Raw genomic sequence first — 16,398 nt, forward strand, 5'->3', positions numbered from 1 at the left:
GCTGAATTTGGCATACAGCTTATGTTCTCTTAGTATCTGCAAAACCACCTCTAAGTGCTTAGCATGCTCCTCTCGAGTCTTAGAGTAAATCAAGATATCATCTATGAAAACCACTACAAACTGGTCCAGATATTTCTTAAAAATTCTCTGCATCAGATCCATGAAAGCAGCTGGTGCGTTGGTTAATCCAAAAGGCATGACTGCAAACTCAAAATGTCCATATCTCGTACTAAAAGCAGTCTTAGGTATATCTTCCTTCCTGATCTTCAACTGATAGTACCCTTGCCTTAAATCCAGCTTAGAGAAGACTACTGACCCTTGCAGTTGATCGAACAAGCTATCAATCAACGGTAGAGGGTATTTATTCTTAATTGTAGCCTCATTTAACCCTCGGTAATCGATACACAACCTCAAGCTTCCATCTTTTTTCTTCACAAATAGGACGGGTGCTCCCCAAGGTGAGTCACTCTCCTTTACAAAACCTTTCTCCAACAGATCCTGTAATTGAATTTTCAATTCTTTTAGCTCGGCAGGAGCCATTCGATACGGGGTCTTAGAAATTGGAGCCGTTCCAGGCATCAAGTCAATCTTAAATTCCACTTCTCTTTCCGGCGGTAGAGTCTTAAGTTCTTCGGGAAAAACATCCGGAAATTCCCGTACCACTGGTACATCCTCCAGCTTCACTTGATCACTGGGAGCGTTTATCAAGAAAGCTAAGAAACCTTGCGCTCCTTTAGACAACATTTTCCTTGCTCGAATTCCTGAGATCATAGCAGATGATGCTAATCTACCCTTGACATCTAACCTCAGGGTTGCTTCACCAGGTATACAAAATTCCACCACTTTCACTCGGCAGTCAAGTTTAGCATGATGATGGCCTAGAAAATCCATTCCTATTATAACATCGTAACCTTTTATGTCCAGACTGATCAAATCCACTAGCATTTTACGCTCTCCAATCCAGAATTCACAATTCTTATAAGCCAGACTAGTGATTACATTCTTATTACCCATGGGTGTTCTAACTTCAAGATCGAAGGGTAATCTAACAGGTTGCACATCTATTCCAGACATAAAGGATGGATTAACGAATGAATGGGTTGCACCAGGGTCAATTAACACTTTAGCTAATCGGTGAAAGATCGGGAGTGTACCTTCCACCACTTCCGAGGCATCAGGTACAGGTTGGTCACCTATAGCATACACTCTGGCAGGAACTGTCGGCCGGCTCCCTCCAGAAGTGTTTGGTCTAGCATTTGGGGTAGTCCCACCTTGCATTGATGGACATCCGGAAATCTGGTGCTCGCTACTTCCGCATTTCAAGCACTTTCCTTGCCTCTTCCAGCAGCTATCCATAGTATGACCAGGTTTCTTACAGTATACACAAGTCATTTGGGGAATTATGGCTCGGCCTCCCTGCGAGGTATTCCTAGGTTGTCCTCTTCCAATCGGTCCCCCTCTATTTCCATTGTTTCTCCCCCCTGCATTCCTGGCCCCGGTTCCCCTTGCTAGTGCACCTCGCGGTGCTCCGGGACTAGTCACTCCGCCAGTTCCTCGGCCCACTTTAGCCGGTGGAGTATTTCCATATGTCGGCTCTCGACTACTGCTGGGGGTAAATCTTTTCTTAGCCTGAAAAGATTTCACTTGAGCTCTAGCTACTTCAACTCTCTGAGCTCTTTCGACAGCATCTGCGAAAGTATCTATCCTCACGGCGGCTAAACTTTCCTGTAGTTCCACATTCAAACCCTGCACAAACCTCCGAACACGCCTCTGCTCGGTGGCTATCAACTCAGGTGCAAAGCGGGATAGCTTTGTGAACTGGATTTCATATTCGGCGACACTCATCGCCCCTTGCTTGCATCTAATGAAATCATCCTCTCTCTTCTCTTGAATGAGAGGTGGAAGGAATTTGGCATTGAACTCCCTTGTGAAGTTCATCCAAGTTCGTGGTGTATGATTAGTCTCCCAATGAACCCTCATTAGGTTCCACCAGGAGCGAGCGGCTCCCTCAAACTGGAAGGTGGCAAAAGTCACCTTTCGCTCCTCCGTATAGTTTAGGGCGGCGAAGATCTCAGTGATCCTCTCCCACCAGCCTTCGGCCACTTCCGGCTCGGGTCCTCCGTAGAATTTGGGGGGTCCAAACTTCAGGAACCTTTCCAGTGCCCGATCATCGGAATCAACTGGACCTCCCTGATGGCGCCCTGGTCCAGCAGCTTGGTGTTCAGTCAAGCGCTCTAGGACGTCAGTGATACGGTTAATAGCGGTGGCTACTCCGTCTCTGGCCCCGCCCCCTTGCCCTTGGTCTGGGTTGACCTCGGGCTCTCTATCTCTACCCGCTTCCGGGTGTTGTCTAGTGGGTCTCCCGCGGACCCTTCCTATCACTTGGCGATCCATAGTCTAAGTTATGCCTATTATGGGAGGATCAAATGATTAGGCGAAGTGTTATTTATTTAGGCTTATTAATGTTTCCTTAGTAAGTAAAATTGATATGGAATGGAAGAAAAGTAAGTAAAACACTTAACATATATTTTCTGGTGAAAGTCATACAAATAATAGGTTGGGACATTCCCAGAAGGTAAGGCACATAACTAGCAAAAATACATACAAGTAATCCCTTAAACAAAATTAGGGAAATGGTGCCTCGGAAATAAGTCATCCACCTAGACAAAACTTGATGACCTAGCTAATGTCCCCCTATTCTAACCCTACATATCCAATATGGTCGAATCGATCCAAGCCTAACCCTCAGCAGGGCTATCGGGAGCTATGTCCTCCTCCGGGTCCTCCTCTGGATCCTCCTCTGGATCCTCCTCCGGATCCTCCTCCGGATCCTCCTGCTCGACACTCTGAAGGATACTCGTGGCCTCATCTATCATCATCGCGGCATCTGCCCTGATGCCGACGCTCCTATCACGTATCCTCTCAGCCAATCGAGTCACCCTCGCTCTCTGACGCGCTATCTCCACGCGAGCGGCCTCCAGCCTAGCATGTTTCGCTGCTACCCTCTGCTCTAACTCTACTATGCGGTCGAACTGAGTGTCCACCATGATACTCAGCTCTTCTACATCCTGAGAAAAAGAGAAGTTAGCGTCCCTCAGCTGGCGACGCTCATCATCCAGGGATAGTACTAGCTCATTGGGGTAGGCATAAGTGGCCCTACACTGGCACCGAGGATGCCTATCAGTTGGGGTGTAACGGATATGGGCTCCTCCACCTCGTGGCCTATAAGAGATGGACCTAAGAGGCTCTATATGTCCATTAGACGCCCCATTACCATTAGCGTGTCCATTACCATTCTCCATACTTGCAAAAGAATTAAAACTTAGAGGTTAGAGCTCGAATAACTAATCGAATCGATATTACTTAAGATGTATCTAATGGTCTCAATTCTTTCTTCTAAAGAGTTCGGGGTTTCTGACTCGTATAGTATATCCCTCAAATAACTTTTCTAACCTAGTGCTCTGATACCACCTGTGGCGACCCCACTTCCCCCTAAGGCGAATCAAAGGGTTGGCGGGCCGTCTGCCCAGCTCTCGCCAGGACTCACGCAAGCATTCTAACCCAAAACCTTCCGACGGTTAACCTAAGCTATTACAATAATGATTCTTCCGAAACAAATCAATTTCTATCACCACATTAACTTCAGAGATAACAGCATATAACTTAGCCAATCGACGGTTCTTAAATACTTCCAGCGACGCTCGCAATAGATAGGGACATACTATACCAATACAAACATACAAATTGAGTATTAGAATTAGAGATTACACTTTTTCAGCTTCAAGTGGCAATCCAAAATGAAAAGTACGATGCTTAGCTTAGAATCCGTTACAAACCGAAAATTACAATCAAATTGTTCAAGTACAACCATAAGAAATATAAGCTGCTCAAATACTTTCAAACTTTACATCCTGTAAGGAAAACAAATAAACATGGGGTGAGCTAAAGCTCAGTGGTGCCCCAAAACATGCAGTCACGTAATTCAAACAGCGAGTAATAACTTAAACAAGTTAAACAATTAGGAAAGCGTGTAACACCACAAGGTAGGATACAGGGGCTCTCAGGAGCCATTTTCCTCGCTTGAGCACCGTTTATCGTAGTTGACCCTCCGTCAACTTTCACTACCTATAATCCATGTAGATCCACTCATTTTAATCCTAACCCGTCACCATTCATACCCCTGTCCCGGGCCCGAACGTCGACTAAGGACGCAGTATACTCGAGATATACTCGTAGATAATTGGTCGAGGGATTCACCCAACGACGTTTTTGTAGTTAGATTCAAGTGCCGAGGGATTCACCCAACGACGTAACTACTTTTAGATTCAAGGATTATTGTAGTTAGATTCAAGTGCCGAGGGATTCACCCAACGACGTAACTACTTTTAGATTCAAGGATTTACGAGAAAAATGATTCACGCAAGTCACCACTCGAACGGCTAGTGCGATAAAGTACACACTGCTCACTTCGATGGATCAAAACTCATTTTGCAATATATCACATATCGAGTCAAGAAAGCACTTAATTCAAGTAGGAAAAGAACAGGCAGGAACACTCACCAAGAGTGGAGTTCAGATATCAGGTTGGGAGTCAAATTCCGCGTCCTCGCGATATCCTAAAAACCAAATTTTTGAAACCATAAGTTTCTATTCAGTTTTTAAACTTATTCGTATAAGAATTTATTTAATATAATACTAGTTTACTTTCTCAAGAGATTTCAAAAATCTATTTAGATTGAAGCTTGACAAAAGTAGTAGAAATGTTCCTTATTTTTCCTTAGAAGGGTAACTAGTATTACTTACTAGAAACAAGTCGACAAACTTCTCAAAATCATAGTTAGAAAGTTACTTTGAACATTTCCCTAAAGTTACGGCTTTTGCAGAAATTATCCTTAAAAACTATTTTTCCTAGAATAGGGTTTCTTGCCGAGCAAGTCTCCCAAGCTTTTCACTGGGATTAGTAAAACTAGTATTTTAAAACTTTTCCTATAGTTAACTATACAAGTGCAAGGCTTATAGGAAGGAAAAGAATTGAAATAAGACTTGGAGTTTCCAAAAGTTATAGAACTTATTTACTGAAGCTATCGGGCTGGTTTGAGCCGAAGGAAATTATTGAATTGGAAAGTTTTAGGCAAAACGCTAGATATAGAGTTTTATAATATCATACTAGCTGGAAAATATTTTTGGTTAATTTTGAACGCAGCTACTCGAGTTCGCAAGGTCTATACAATTTCCCCCCGCTCCGATTCCATTTCGAGATCATAAAATGGATCAAAATATGGCAAAAATCACATAGCAAATTACTAAGGCTTCGTCAATCATTAGCCCTAGCTTTCAACAATTGCATTTCTGAATAAAATAAAATGGTCAACCAAGGCTTCATCAATCATTAGCACTTGGTTTCAGCTAACCCAACATAAGCAAATAAAATACGAGTGGAGTCCCAAGACATTCCAGCAATTAACTTCCATCATCCAATACTACTTTATAAAAAATCATTTCAATGGCTAAGGGCTTCGTCAATCATTAGCCCTTAGCACCCAAGATATCAAATGACTCATTGCCAAACAGTTTTCACAGACTACGTGTGCATTTTGTCATGCATTTCGGGTTTCTAACACCCCAAGGAAGAATTCTAAAGTCAAGCTGAAGATTCTGGTTCATAATCAAATTCGAGCAACAGGATTAGACATCCCAAAAAAATTCAAGAATCTGTCTAGCAAGCCACGGGTGAATCATGCATGAAGGAATTTTCTGTTTTCACTTTATTTATTCAGGTGAAGCAGGCTATTAAACTCTCACTTCCTCATGCCATTACTTAGCTAAACAATGCACAATTCCCGTTCAGGGGTTGAAGTTAAACCACTATTATAGTCTTCAAAATTTCCAGGTTCAAGTTAACGGCAATTCAGAAAGAAATTCCAGCAATAACAATGGTTCTAAAACAGGATTTTCTTTGGTTAAAACAGAATTTTTGGTACTCTATTAGGACATGTAAACACGTAGCTAGCTAGTAAAGGTTTCCAAATCAAATCCAGGTTCAAGCTACAATTATACTCATCTAACACAAATCCAGAAATTATATCAGCTAGTCTCGAATGATCATCCATGAACCAATTTTTCTGCTTTCATTTTATTTTCTTGGTTAGCCGAGCTACTTGACCTCATGCAAGCTTTAATTAACATGTTGTTAACTGGCTAACATTTTTGGTTCAAGAATTAAATTCGAACAACAACAAGAGTCATCCAATTCTTCAAGAAAGATTCCAGCTAGCTTCGAAATACATGCATGGGACAGATTTCTGTTTTCGTTTTGTTTTTCTTGGTTAGCCGAGTTAATCATCCTTATGCCAGTCTCAAACATCATGTTGCTTGCTATATAAACATAGATATCCACTCAAATTATCACATTTAGTTACATTAGGCTGCACTTCAAAATTTCCAGCTCACGGTAATCCAATTCCTCAAACAGATTTTCTCACACCTCTGATTTCAACATCTGATCGAATCACTCTATGTGCAAGGCCATAATCCTCTCGTCTTGAGTTAGGTAACACAGCCGAAAGTTCAGGTTATCAATGGGGATAGTTAGGATTAAAATCACAGCTTGTCAAAATTAAGCAAATTAAGCAAATCATTTCCAAATTAGTCTCGGCAGAAAGTTTCCATCGAACCAGAATTTCCTAAGTTCCTTAATTCATCAATCAACTTCATAGAATTAACATGCAGAGTCCTAAGCATCTTAATCATTAAGTTTCACTCGGCTAATTACACTTGAGTGCTCAGGTTATCACATGAAAACAGAATTACAGCTACCTTTCCAAATCATTTCCTCGGCAGAAACATTTACATCAAAACAGATTTCTCATTCATTCTTCAACTTCATCTTCCGGATACATAGGTTGACATGCATGGTCTTAATCATAATAATCATCCAAGATCAGTTAGTTAATCACCAATGCATGCTCAAATCAATTCCAGAAAACACATTAGAGCTACATTCCTAACTCAGCTACTCGGCAGGGCATATAACCGAAACAGGAATTTTTCTAATATCTTAAATTCATCATCCGATGGTTCCACAGTACATGCATGCTTCAAGATAGCTCAAACTACCTCTGATTAGTCCTAAAATGATCCAGAATTTTACCTCACAGAAGCTCACTCACTCGACTGAATGCTGAGGTCTATCCCTCCCTCTCGGCTCTTCTCCTCACGCACGGCAAGCTGGTTCTGGTTGGGTTGCAGTGGGTGCAGCTAGTAATGGTGGAAGCTGGAAAACAATTGGCTGAGCTTGGAGAATGCAGTGGATAGTCTGCTCACGGTTTCTCCGCCTCTCCTCTCTCCTCGATGCTTGCGGACAGAACCAGAAATGGAACCGCACTCTCAGCTTCCTTCCTCACTCTCGGTCGATGATAACAATGTGAGGGTGGAGTGTTATCTGAGGTAGGGAGTGTGCAGAGGTTATGGACTGGGATTGTGAAGTGGTGCTGCGGTTTGAGGATGGTTGAGTGTCGGAAGTGATTGAGTGTAGGGGTGGTGAAGCTGCGGTTGGCCGAATGGGGTGGTGGCTGATCATGATGTCCGAGGAGTTGTTTGGCTGCCTGGAATGGTTGTGGCCGTGGGGTAATTGTGTGATATTGTGAGGGTAGTTTAGTCTTTTCACTTCTCCTCCTATTATCCACTTAAGTCCTTGGTTCTAACTTAGCTCCAAAAATTGTCCCCGAGTGTGATTTGAACGCCTAATGATTCACTAATCTTGCAAGGCTTTGGTTAACGAAATTTTATGTCTTAAATATGGTTAGAGTACTTGTAATGTTTTTATCTAGAATTTATCGGTTGCATAAAAAAAAATATTGAGATAACTAGCTACACTTAACCTTATTCGAAATTTAGAGTTAGCTATATAACAAAATTTAAGGAATTATTTTCAAGGAGTAAACTTAATATAACTCAGGAATTATTAACTTAGTGTAGCAAAGCTAAGTGCTTTAATAGTTAGCACCGTTGTATTATTTTGCACACGAAAATTATTATTATTTTTTTTTTATTTACTTGTTTAAAACAAATGAAATAATGTGGTAGATTAGAATAAGAACTACGAATGAAATTTGCACCAGTATATAAAAGTGAGTGAAAGTAATACTAGAAAAGATTTTAAAGAATACGAATGTTAAATACAAGTGAAATTGAAGTATGCATTGGTATTTCTTGCAAAATTCAAGGTTCTCACACCTACTATAGGGAGAACGGAGATAGTTTCATTGTTTTTTGGGGCAGTCAACTTTTTTACTGTTTCTGAGACATCATTATCTCTTCCAATGAAACTCACATCAATAGTAACAGAGTCAGTCTCTCTGTTCTTTATAAATCGTCCTCCACTGGGAGGAGAAAGAACATGAGGTGCATCTTGTGGCTGGAGTTTAAGTATTGATGCTTGTTCATAGATGCTTTCAAATCCATATTGATATTCTTAATTTTGTTGGCCATTATGCAACGAAATGCAATGGGATTGGAGGATGAGAAGAAGAAGCGTACCTTCCTCTTCATTTGGCTTCGGTTCTCAACTTTGCGTCGAATCATTTCATAGTTGAAGTCATCCAGCAAATTTTCAGCATCAAAAGTGACACGTTCAAGCTCCTCCAACCAAAGCTTCACTCTTCAATCACCCGCCTTTTCTCTGCATCATGAAGTACAGCCTGGATTTGAGTCAACATTTTCTTCAGTTTCTCCAAATCTTTCTTGAAGCCAACAAAGAGGCCAATTTGTTCTGAAGCCAAGTATATTGCCTTCTCCACCAGAACTTGAATCGTGGAACCAAGCAGTGCATCCGCCATCAGGTCTATATTTGAGAGTAAGAGGCACTTTGATATTTTTGAGATTGTGGAATTAAGCAATTTGCAAGGTGAGAAAGAGTTGTATATGCAAGTAATTGAAATGACAAGTCTACAAATTGGAGGTGGTTTTAATTTTTCTATTCATAATTAAATTGAAGTTGAAGCTTTTCAATATTCATTTCCTTAGGGGAAGAAATGCTGCAAGAGGGGATATGAAATGGAAGAAAAGATTCCAAATAAGGTTCATGTGGTAGACAGCAAAGGCAATCAATTCGTTGCTTTACTTCCTTTTAGTGTTTACTTTTAGCTTTTTCCTTGCTAGAAATTGATTGGTATCTATTCCTGTAATGGCTTGAGGTTAACCGCTCTTGCAGATGAAAGTAATACTGCAATCTATATTGACGGCATCCAAATTTCCTTAATTCCAAACGTTTTCCTTTCTTTATCCTACTCTAAATTTTTCTGTTTAAGTTCCTAAGATTCTAATGCTTCCTTGTGGCACGAAATGAGTTAAAGGTCTTGATCCAATTTGAAGTGTCACCCTCTTATTAGTACCAAAAGCAATAAAAACATCTTTGGCTTAATTCAATAAAAAAATCTTTAATCCTTTAGCTGAAAGATATGCAAGGATATAGTATTTGCAATGGATTACTTTGTCCTGATCCAATTACATCTGGAAAATCATATAGATGTACCACAGTATTCTTATGTGTGAGATATCTTAGTTACATATCATCCCATTTTGAGCTCCATGTAACCAAAAAGAAGAAAAAGGATGGATATTGCTATTGAAACAGTGAGAAAAACACCACATTCCAATTGAATCTATGCTCATTCCAATTTGAAAAGAAGCATCTTGCAATTGGAGAGATATGAACCGCTGTCACTTTCCTTCTTGCCTATCACAATTTTTTCTGCTTGAGCCAACCCCCCAAAAAAGGTGTTGGAAGACACTACTGTATTGCTTCGCAATGGCAATTAAATGACCTGTCAATTGGGTAATGTTGGTAGGGTTTAAAGCATTCTTAACCGTGCATGTTCAGTCAATTATATTGCCCAGACAACAACCAAAATAAAGGTATTGATTAAAAGTTAAGAACCCCGAATTTCAACTGTAAAACAAAAAATACCTGAAAAAATTGGCAGTCTAATGAAAACAAACAGAATAATTCACCTATTCTAACAATCTTTATTTTTTTTCACGTGATATATTGCTCATAGTTCAATTTTTTCAAAAATAATTATTATTAATGGGGCAGACAAACTCCAAACTTGATGACCAATGCTAATACCATAAAAGAAAAAAGGTGGTGAATCAAGTTAGAGTCGAATTAGACACAGGAATTGCATATGATTTTTCCATTGTGGCTCAGTGCATTTGATTTTTCCAGGGGAGAAAGAAAGAGTGAAACTTGCAATTGGGTTATTATGGTATGTTTTCCCAATGAGACATGTTTAGTCAATTATTATCCGAACAATTAGGAAAACCTAGTGGGATAATTTCTTTTCCTGAATGTCTACTGATTGGATTGGCAATGGAAAAAGTATGGCAATTATTCTTTGTTTTTAAATGCTTTGCCATGACCTGACATTCTCTTTTCAAGGTTGCTAAACATCTCCATGTGACATATTAAGCTTCTGATTGACCACTCTAGAGGAGAGATGCTCTTGTGGCACTTGCATCTTAGAATTCCTATCAAACTTTTACTGCAATTTTTCACGAGTGGAGAGATCTGTAAAGAGCACTTGCAAATATAGGACTCAATTTAAAAAATCAAGTAGACAAGGAAAAGAATAAATGACTTGACTAAAGCAATAATTGAAAAGAACTTAGGATATCAGTCTTTTGATTCTCACAGTACAGAAGTTTGAAGCAATGGATCAAAAAGGAGCCAAAAAAATAAAAGAAAACAAATTATGAATTAGATTGACATGGTGATTGGTGAATGAATACTGTCAAATGGGCTCAATGTTTTATGCACTATTCTACTGTGATTAAAGGCACAAATACTCGAAGTCAACTTGAACAACTAGTGTATGCAGTAAATAATTTAACATTATTTTTGTTAAAAGTTAATTTACCCATGGTAGATGCATCTTCTGTTTTGATTTTCTTTTGTTGCTTATCGTAGCTAATTTGTAAGTGGCTAACTTGTAAGTTTATGCCTAACATTCCCAAGATTAAAGAGATTTATAAGGCAGCTTTCAAGAATTCCTTTTAGCTCCTCTTTACGCTACTATTAATCATGTACTTTGCACGTAATTATAATATCATAAGATAAAATATTTCTTATACATTAAAATTTATTTGTGAAATTTTTTTTAAAAATATAATATTTGCACATTTCATATTTTCTATTTTCTATTTTCTATTTTCTATTTTATTTTTTAATAAGTGGAAGGTCTTGAACTCATGATCTCATACTTACAATTCCTCCCAACTTACCACCCAACCAACCCTCCCCTCTATTTTTTTATTTAATTTTTCATCTTCTTTAATTAATTGTCCTTAAAACCATTATTTTAAAAGCCAGAAAAAGGTTCACAAAAAGTTGCATCTATAAATTCATATAATTCTCTAGAGAATTTTAAAATGAGGATACATTTTGTCTCTTTCAATTTATAATAATGATTTTAAGGATAATTAATTAAAGATGATGAAAAATTAACACTTAAAAAAAATATTTGACCAAATATGGAATGATCTGATAAAAGTATCAATATTTTGAATGGTGTGTACAATATCGATACTTTTAATTACTTCTTTTGTTTTTTCTTTTTTCCAAGACAAACAAATTATGTTAATACCACTAAAATTCTTTGATTTTTAATTAGATATATGAACAATTTTTTATTTTCTTTTGAAGTTGGAGGACCTAAATTTGCATGCTAAGTAAAAGTTAATTGTTTGCTAACCATTAGGGTTAGTCCAGTGGTTAAAGGAGGCCTCTTAAAGTCCGCTCCGATGTTAGTTTCAAGATTAGAATCCTATGTCTAACAGTTGGGAATAGAAAAGGTGTGGAGAAGGTGGGAGGGTAAAAAAAAATGAAATAAAAAGTAATTATTTGCATAAATATTAGTTGCATGTTCTATCATCATTATTTTTCATATTATGAAGTTGAATTTGTCACTTGCTTGATGAAATTCTCCTCAATATGAAGGTATATGCACCATTTTTTGAAAAACGAAGTGAGATATATATTTTTTGAAGTTGAACTCTTTGTTTTATTCTGTATGCTATTTCTGTTAATAATAGAATATAAAATAATCCATCACATATAAATTTTTTGGCCTAACTCTTCATTTTTTGGGAATTAAAATTTCATTAGTAAAGATAATTGGGTTTTTTCTTTTTTTTTATTTTTAATTTCTTGGGCAGAATCTAACATAAAGCATAAACGGTAAAGATTCTATTGCCCTAAAAGCACCTTGTTTTGGTATCAATGGTAATATTTTTGAAACTTTAAAATTTTTTAATGGAAAAAAACTAAAAATAGAATGCAAAGAGACACATTAGTTGGAGTGTTATATTTTGTTTGTTGTCTTCATAATTCAAATCTAATTAAGGTTACAAATTTTTTCTAACTGCTAGAATTATTGCTATTATTGAAATGCAATAAATCTAATTATTAGAAAGAAGGATATTTTGGACAAATAGAAAATAAAGACCAGCGTAATCTCTAATGTTTAAAATTTTGTCTTGTCATCAATCATTACTTTCTTTTAAATTAGTAAATATGATATAATGAATTTTAATCATCAGAACAAATTAAAAACTAAAAAGAGCATAATATGAAAATTCAATCATCAATTAATAAAGGCATAATTAAAATAATAAAAATTAAGGTCACAACAATGGTTACAGTTACACTCCAAAGCACCAAGAGTCATGGTATGATAATGATTTTTGTGATAGTGTCAGTTCAACAAAATAAAAAATTAGCAATCATTTATAAATTTTAATTATATATGATGTAGGACTTGTGAATTTGGTGCTTCAACAATGCATGATACACATTGCATATTCAAAAGGGATAATTTTGGAAACCTCCCCTGAAACTGAAGGTTTTAACAATTTAACCTAGCACCCATCTAATTTTAGAAATTACACCAATATCCCTGGTACACTGAGTTACCAAAAATAACTTTCACTTTCTCGCTTTTTTCATGAGGAAAAAACCTTGTACTCTTAGAAGAGAAAGAAACCAAAGAACGTTATTTGAAAATTTTGATTGACATCTCAAAAGAATCGCCCAATGAAAACATTTATTTAGTGAATGCTTTGATTATGAATTTTATTGAAAGTAATTAATAAAGAATTGGATGTAAAAGCCATGTTAGACAGAAAGATGTGACTTTTTTTCCAAGTTGGTACCTACAGATTTTGGATTGCTAGAGTATTTCTATACGAGTTATTTTTCATTATTATTTTTTTGATCCGTGATCTGTGCCCTACAATATATGATAGTAGGGGATTTGCTGGGATGGCGTGGCTCTAGTAGTGATAGGAAAGGAGCATTAGAGAATTTTATATTACTTTTTTACCTCACCCAGTGGCGGAGCTAGGAATTAACTTTGGGGGGGGCGAGTCTATAGCAATGAAAGTCAAATATATTTACAAAAAAAAAATAAAATGTGAACATATATACCACAAGATTAGAAACAACCTTATATAGAATGAAAATTACTTATACGCTTCACACATACAAAAATATCATCATATTTACAAATCTATTTGACTGTGTGGGACATATGAAATTGTGCACGACGACTTTTAATTTTATCAAAGTCATCAATGATTGAATTTACATCAAAAGTTCTACCAATTTCTTTCTCAATATACATTATCATAGAGTTGGCAAGAAAGTCTTCCTCCATCCTAGAACGCAAACAAGTCTAGATGATTTTCATAGCAGAAAATGCACGCACTATTGTAGCTGTTGAAACAGGAAGAGTCAAAATAAGACGAATCAATCTATCAATAAGAGTATAGCACATTGACTTTCTTGTCTTCGCTAACACTTGGCACAACTCCTGAAGTGATGACAAATTTTGAAGCTGAGAATTACAGGAAAACTCAATCTGGAAAAGCTCTAATTGAGTTCTGAAGTGTAACTTCTCTTGATCTGTGAAGTCAGCTGAATAAAACTTGTTTGCAAGTTGACAAATTTGTTCAATATTGAAAGCCTGAAAATTATCTTTGGGGTGCAATGCTGAACTAAGAATAAGCAACTCTATTACATCTTCCTTAAACCTATTCTTCATTTCAAGTATTTGAGAATCAACCGTTGCCAAAAACACATCAATCCTGTAGTGATGCTCCATGGTAATTGGATCATTTTGTTTTCGAATTCTTCCTCGACCTGCTTTATAAATGACATTCATATCAGGCATCTCTATATTTCGTGCATCACAAAATGTCTTTACATTGGTGAACAATTCATTCCATCCATTATCTCTGTAACTTTGAAGTCGATCCTTTGTTACTGAAACCAATTTAAGGGCATTCAAAATATCTTGAGATTTGCATTGTAAAGCTTGAGAAAGTACTTGTGCAAATCCTAAAATGTCCCTCATCATATGCATAACAAGAACAAAATCAAAGGATGTCATGAAATCATAAACTCTGTTAGCTTCACTTCTTTGAGTTGATGTATTTCCATAATTGATAACATCAATTAGGACAGAGCAAATGTCTTCATATTCTGTGAATAAGCTACAGATAGAACTAAAATGAGACCCCCATCTTGTAGTCCCTGGCCGTTTTAAGGTACCCATCTGATTCTGACCCCTACCAGTCTCAAGTTCATCAATAGCAATCAATTCAGCAATTCTAGCAGCTCTAGCAACTCTAAGTTGGTCCACCCGTTTGCAAGAAGATGAAACTAAATTTATAAGAAGAGATAAGTTTGTAAAGAATTGTTCCACAGGAATTACCTCTTGAGATGTTGCTACCAATGTTAATTGCAGTCGATGAGCAAAACAGTGAATATAATATGCATAGGGGCACTCCTGAATAAATAATGCTTGCAGTCCATTCCATTCTCCACGCATGTTACTAGCTCCATCATATCCTTGGCCACGAATGTTTTGCACACTAAGATTATGGCGAGAAAGGACATCACATATCTCCTTCTTCAAAGTCAAGGAATTGGTTTCGTGCACATGAACAATGTCAAAAAATCTCTCTCGAATATAGCCTTGCTTGTCCACAAATCTAAGAACAATAGCCATTTGCTCTCTTTTTGATCTATCTTGAGCCTCATCAACAAGTATAGAAAATTTTGAATCACTAATCTCCTCTCGAATATGCTTTTGTATCTTGATCGACCAAATGGACAATATCTCCTTTTGGATCGTAGGAGAAGTATAAGATGCATTTCGAGGAGCATTATCAAGAACCACAGCAGCCACTTTTTCATTATAAGAAGACACATGCTTGATCAACTCAATAAAATTACCTCGATTGTTAGAATCTAAACTTTCATCATGACCCCTAAAAGCCACCGCTTGAAATGCACACCATTTTGCAGCATCTATGGAAACTTGAAGTTGCAACCGATTTTTTGCAACCTGCTCAGAATTTTGCTTCTCAATAATTTTGTCAAGATGTTGCAATGAGTTTCCCAAATCATGATAGCATTGCATTGCCACTTTGTGTGATGAGTTAGGATCTTTTCCAATGTGATTTAAAAAAGCACAATTTTTTCCATCATTTACCTTCTTCCATGATCTAAATCCACTAGTTGTGAAGGCCATTGATCCAAAACGGTCCGTTGGCTTGGAAAAAAGTGAGCAAGGAAGACAAAAGGCAGCATTCTTTGTTGGAGAAAATTCCAACCAATCTGGAAACAATTTATACCAAGAGAAAAGGAAACGTCGGCCCTTCTTGTCAACAACCATTGATTCAATCGGAAGCTCAGGTTGGTATGGCCCAAACTTAATATATGCTCTCCGTACCTCATCCCTTTGATGCTCTAGATATTCCCAAATGGATTTTCTCTTTCCAGGATCACGTTCTATGGATGAAATATCAAACTCTAATGATTCAGCTCTACAAAATTTCTTTGTTTGATGCTTAGGAGAAGAATCACGAAGAGGACAAGGAATTTCACCACTTCCACTTGGTTCTAGACGTCTTTTCTTGAAAAAAGAATCAATTGTCCTGTTGGCCATTACCACTATATTTGCAACAAACAACAACCTGTAATCGAAATAAAATTGATTGAGAAATGCTGATTATGGCCTATAGAGATGGAATAAAAGCAGCAAGAACATTTGCAACCTAAGTAGACATAAGTGACATGCACAAAGTATTATTCAATAATAAATGCAAACAAATGATAAAAGATCTCCATTAGAGCAGAACAAGTTCTCATTTCAAACATATCTCAAGGAAGTTTTCATAGCTTGTTATTAAATCGGCTGAACTTGAACAACTAACACCTACTTGAACTCATCAACTACTGTAATCCGAAAAATAATCAATAACTATCCATGCCAGTAAAAGTTTCTATAGTCTAAACAAGCATTACTTTAAAGTATAAACGGAAACCAACCA

General features: G+C 37.2%; 1 protein-coding gene across 1 annotated transcript; it reads right to left on the reverse strand.

Moving 5' to 3' along the window:
* Positions 1 to 13,733: 13,733 nt before the first annotated feature.
* Positions 13,734 to 16,013, reverse strand: LOC113782417 (zinc finger MYM-type protein 1-like). Its single transcript, XM_027328310.1, has one exon. The coding sequence runs from the start codon at positions 16,011 to 16,013 to the stop codon at positions 13,734 to 13,736; it is 2,280 nt and encodes a 759-aa protein (XP_027184111.1).
* Positions 16,014 to 16,398: the final 385 nt, after the last annotated feature.

Source organism: Coffea eugenioides, chromosome 9 (genome assembly GCF_003713205.1).
Source record: "Coffea eugenioides isolate CCC68of chromosome 9, Ceug_1.0, whole genome shotgun sequence".
In the NCBI taxonomy this organism is placed as follows: domain Eukaryota; kingdom Viridiplantae; phylum Streptophyta; class Magnoliopsida; order Gentianales; family Rubiaceae; genus Coffea; species Coffea eugenioides.